Below are 4944 nucleotides of genomic sequence, written 5' to 3'. Positions count from 1 at the left end.
GGTATCACCACACCCCTGCTCCGTGCACTCACGCGTACACACACACGGGTAAACTGAGGCCAGGGCAGAAGGTGGGGGCGGGGATGGCCGAGACCGGACTGCCGTAGCACCTGTCACTGGCGAGCCCCGGGGCGGAGCCGGGAGGCGCCCGCGTTGGCAGCTCCGCGCTCCGCCCGCGCGCTCCCCGCCCCTCCGCCCCCTTCCCGCTCCGCACTCCGCCCCGCTCTACGCAGTTCCCCCTTTTAAAGAAGCGCCCGGGGCGCCGGTCCGCGCCGCGCCAGCCGGCTCGGGGCCGCGGCGGCGTCGCCCTTTTAAGAGCCCGCCTCCTGTCACGGTGCCTCGAACGGGGCGTCCCCCGCGGGCTGGCGTCGCCCGGGCCGCAGCCCGCCTCCCCGCGCGGCACTTCCGGGCCTCGGCGTCGCCCTTTTAAGAGGCAGCCCCAGCGGCGCCGCTCCCCGCCCCGGTGGCCGGCGCGCGAGGCGGGGGAGCCGGCGGGAGCAGCTCGCGGTCCGCGCGGCCACTGGAGACCCGGCGGCCGGCGGCCGAGCAGGCGGCGCTGGCGGCGGCGGATGGGGACGCGGAGCCGGGCGGCCGTGGCAGCCTGGGCCGTGGCGGCGGCGGGGAAGCAGCTGACGGGGCGGCGGCGGCGGCGGCGCTGGCGGCGGTGACTGGCCCAGGCCCCGGCGGCGGCCGCAGCGACGCGGTGGCGGGCGGCGGGCGGGCGGCGTGAGGAGCGGCAGCGGCGGAGCGCCCGAGCCGCCGGGAGCCGAGGGCGCCGGGCCGCCCCTGTCCAGTCCGCGCAGGGCCGCCAGGCCCCCCTCCAGCCGGGGCCGTGGAGCACCGGGGCAAAGGCCGGGGCCCCCCCATGAAGGAGCGCGACTCGGCCCCGGCCGAGCGGGGCAAGCCGGCCACCTACACCGGGGACAAGAAGGCGAAGATGGCGGCCAAGACCAACAAGAAGTGGGTCCGGCTCGCCACCGTGTTCGCCTACGTGCTCTCCGTGTCACTGGCCGCCATCGTCCTCGCCGTCTACTACAGCCTCATCTGGCAGCCGGTGGGCGCCGGGACCTCGGGCGGAGCCTCCGGCCCGCCCCCCGGCGGCTCCAACGCCACCGGCCCGTCGGGGACTTCGGGGGCGGCAGCGGCGGCGGGGCCCAACACCACCACCCGATCGTCCCGCCGCGAGGCGCCGCGCGACGCGCCCCCGCTGCAGGCGGCGCAGCCCGCGCCTCCGGAGCCCCCTGCACGCGGTCCCTCGGCCCGGCCACTCGAGCAGCCGCGGGGGCAGGACGAGGAGGAAGAGGAGGCAGCGGCGGTGCCTGGGCGTCGTTGAACCCCCTTCTGCGCTGGGGAGGTTGGGGGGAGTCGGCGGGGAACGACCCTTTCTGCAAGTCAGGAGGCTGGACTTTGTGGACGGACGGGGGCCCCGGGGGGAATGGCTCCCACCTCCCTGGAAGCCCACCCGCTCACCCTGTGGCCTGCAGTCCGATGGGGGACCGCGATTCGCCAGGGACTCGGGCTGTGTGGTCTTTCTGAGGACAGTTCCGCACCAGGACCCTGAGCCAACAGGGGGTTTGGGGTGAGGGGTGCTGGAGATCCGCAGCCAGCCACGGAACCCTTCCTCAGCACCTCCTGCTCTGGTGTGCTCCTGCAGGGCTGCCTCGGCTTCCCGGCTCCGGGGAAGGAGACAGCTCGCTTTTTTTTTTTTTTTTTTTTTGGTCTGTTTTTATTTTTTAATAAGTGGAAGCTCTCGCCCCAAGAGGAGGGCATCAAAAAGTAGTGGAGCTCAGGTACGGCAACCTAGTCACAGAAGCCAGAGATGCACTGGATCTATAGATCCCTGTACATAGAGTTGCGGACCTGTGCAGCGCAAGCTGTAACCGCAGCAAGTCCCTGAACCCTCCCCCACCCTGGGTGACTACTGACTGATGGCAGCAAACAAGGGCTGTCGGTGCCCACCTCCCCAAAGCACACCTAGCCAGAAGGGCCAGGACCCGGCTTTGTTTCCTCACCTCCTCCCCCTTCTTTCAGAGAGAGAGAGGTTTCCAACTTGGCAGAAGCGGGGAGTCATGGCACGCTGTCGACCGGCCCGTAGACAGCCTTAGAAGTAAAAGCAGCTTAGGGGCCCTGGCGAGTGCACTGATGCCACCACCGTCTTCCCATCCCAGCCTCCACAACCAAAGTGGCTTCCTGTTGCAGCCTCAAGTGTCTGGCCAAGGGCCAGGGAGGAAGGAAGGGACCAGCCGGACAGCCAGCTTCCATCAGCTTCCATAGCCGCCCTCCGATCACAGAAGGGCAGGTGTTTTTTCTAAGGAGAGTGGCTGGCAAGCATGGTATTTCCCCTCCCCCGCCCTGCTCCTCAAGATCTTCTCTTTCTAGATTTTGTCCTCCCCCAACCCCCCCCCCTGCACCCCGCCCCACTCAAGCTCTTGATTCACCTTGGTTTTTCCCATTTCCTGAACCTGTGGTGACAAAAAATGGCCCTTCCATGGCGAGGCGAGCAAGATCTGGGAGAGAGAACTCTGGTTGGTTTCTCTGGTGGTTCCAGGACGATGAGAAGGGCCAGAGGCTGGCCATCAGGCCGGCATTGGTGTTTTGCTAACCCTGCCGTGGGAAGGGGAAATGGGCTTGTCAATGCTGCCTACAGCTGCACCAGGAAATGGCATACAGACAGCTTTGGGGCAGCGACTGCGCTCCTTAGTTTAGATTCCGCTTCCTCTTGCCATCAGGTAGTGACAAGATATGAGGCCCTTTTGTGTTTCCTTTTTGGAAAATGAAGCACTTTTTCCTTGTTTTTTAAGACGACAACCAGACCCACCTTGAGTCCTGAAACAGCTTGTCTTTGCAGCCTTCTGGCGCACTGCAGCTCTGAGCCAGGCTGCAGGGTAACAGACTCACTTGGAGCCGTGTCCTGTGGTGGGCACAGCAGCAGAGCTGAGCTGCCCCAGCCCCCCAGCTTGCTGTAGCAGCACCCCCAAGCTCTCTGGCCAAGAGGACATTTCTTAGCAGCTGACCCAGACTTCAGCCTTTAGGAAACTGAAAGACCTTTTGCATACATTTTTGGGGATTGAGGGGAGACTAGAGAGAGAATTGTAAAATGCCACTTTATAACTTCAATAATAGCTGTAATTTATATATTTACTGTGTGAATTTTTAGTCCTATATTTTAATAATTTGTAAATTGATCTCTTATTCCAAGAATTGTTTGAACTCACAGGAAGACACCTGGGTGTCCGGTCCCCTGTCCCCTTCCTGACCCCTGCTTTCTGGACTGTTGAAACCCACCTGGGATGGACCAGAGAGGCCAGCCTGTCGGCGATCGCTCGCAGAGCCAGCTGCTGACCTCCGCTCTCCCTGAAGCCTTCGCTGGGATCGGGACTTTGGCTCCAGCCATAGCCGTGCACATAACCAGAGACAATTATTTATAACTCAGCCATTCAAGACACACCTGTACTCAAAAAGTCCTGTATATTTTTTAAAAGTTTTATTTTTCAGGTGAACAAAAATACATTCTAAGAACGCTGCCTAAGCTGTGTACGCTTGATGGTCGCTTCTGCCGTGTGCGCCCATGCAGTGGGAAAGAAAGTGGCTGGTGGGGTTAAGTGGTCTGCCATGTGATGGATGGGTGATGTGCTGAGGAATCAGTTTCCCAGGAAAAAGCAATCGGCCAGCTGTCGGCCTTGCCCTGTGGCTGGAGTGGATTGATGAGCGTGGGGCAGCAGAGCCCACCCTCCCTGGAAAGCAATCGTGAGGCTAGGAGAGCAATGATCTCTAGCTCAGCAGCCTGAAGAAGGCTGAGGGGTTGGGCGTCGCGTGCTGGCTGAGGGAGCGTAAGGCCCTGGGAGCTTGAACCTTAAGATTGATGGCAAGCAGTGAGCTGGCCGAGGGCCACCCCGTCACGCCACTGCCTCACCTCTAGACCACAGGCCCCTAGGTAACTGGCAAGGACTAACCTGTGCGGCCTCGGTGCTTGGCCAGAACTTGGTGTGCGGTAGAGGAGAGGGAAGGTGAGGGAGCCATAAGGCAGTGAGAGGCGTGGGTCGCTTTGAAGGTGAGGCCTTCTCCCCTCTCGGAACAAACAAAAATGACATGTGGATGAAAAAGCACCAAATATTAGGGGTTTGTTGTGCTGCCAAATGCACAGCAAGCCGTGGAGCTCACTCATTATTAAACAATGCTGCCCAGTGCAAGTCTGGAGTGAGAAGCTGGTGTTGCTGGGGCCCCCTGAGGCCTGCACTTGCCCGGAGCTGTTGGGGAGCTGTTGGGAGGTGGTGGCTGCGCTTTTCCCTCACCTTGTAGTCAGCAGGGAGGCAAGGAAAAATCCCGCCCTCCCTTTTTTTCCCTCCTGAGCCTACACAATGGCTTTCTGTGTGAGGGCTTGGGAAGGCTGAGGAGAAGGGCGCGCTGGGCAGCAGTTGGGTACAGGTGTTGGGCACAAGCTGCAGGAGCTGCTGACTGGGGAGCAGTCAGCCAGGGGAGGGCTGGGTGAAGGGGGCGGGGTGGGCTGTTAGTGTGATTCACTTGGGGACTCTTCCGAGGTACCCACACGTGCTGGAAGCAACTGTGCCTGAATTTGAAGAAAGGGACTTCCTCCTTTGGAAGTGAGAATTTGGAGCGTTGGGGGAACCAGGGAGCCCTTTAATCTGAGGTCACAGTACTTCTTCTTGCCCCTGCAGAGGAGTGAGCAGGTGCTTCTCTTCCCTCAGGACTCTCCGCAGGGTGGGCAGGCGAGAGTGAGCAGCTTCCCTAGGGCACTCCGAGTGTTTCTGAGCTGTTTTGCAATGCTAAAACAGAGAGTACCTTGTTTCTACCTGTTCCTCTAAGGAGAGCCTAACGGCTGGCCTGCCCCCTGCCTTGGCTTGCTTCAAGGCTAACAGGTCTTTCAGAGGAGAAATGATGATCAGCTCCTCCCCTCTCTGGTCTGCAAGAATGCAGGATGTTTCT

At 61.5% G+C, this 4944-nt stretch overlaps 1 protein-coding gene across 1 annotated transcript; it reads left to right on the top strand.

The window, feature by feature from the left end:
- Window positions 1-320: 320 nt before the first annotated feature.
- INAFM2 (InaF motif containing 2) lies at window positions 321-2028 on the top strand. The gene has a single exon (XM_012928050.2). The coding sequence runs from the start codon at window positions 866-868 to the stop codon at window positions 1331-1333; it is 468 nt and encodes a 155-aa protein (XP_012783504.2). The 5' UTR covers window positions 321-865; the 3' UTR covers window positions 1334-2028.
- Window positions 2029-4944: the final 2916 nt, after the last annotated feature.

This window comes from Ochotona princeps, chromosome 6 (assembly GCF_030435755.1).
Source record: "Ochotona princeps isolate mOchPri1 chromosome 6, mOchPri1.hap1, whole genome shotgun sequence".
Taxonomy (NCBI): domain Eukaryota; kingdom Metazoa; phylum Chordata; class Mammalia; order Lagomorpha; family Ochotonidae; genus Ochotona; species Ochotona princeps.
The sequence above is the reverse complement of the archived record's forward strand: the minus strand, read 5'-3'. Positions and strand labels throughout refer to the sequence as shown.

Excerpts from the sequence above, each read along its gene's own strand:
- INAFM2 (XM_012928050.2), top strand. The coding sequence starts at position 866 with ATGAAGGAGCGCGACTCGGCCCCGGCCGAGCGGGGCAAGCCGGCCACC.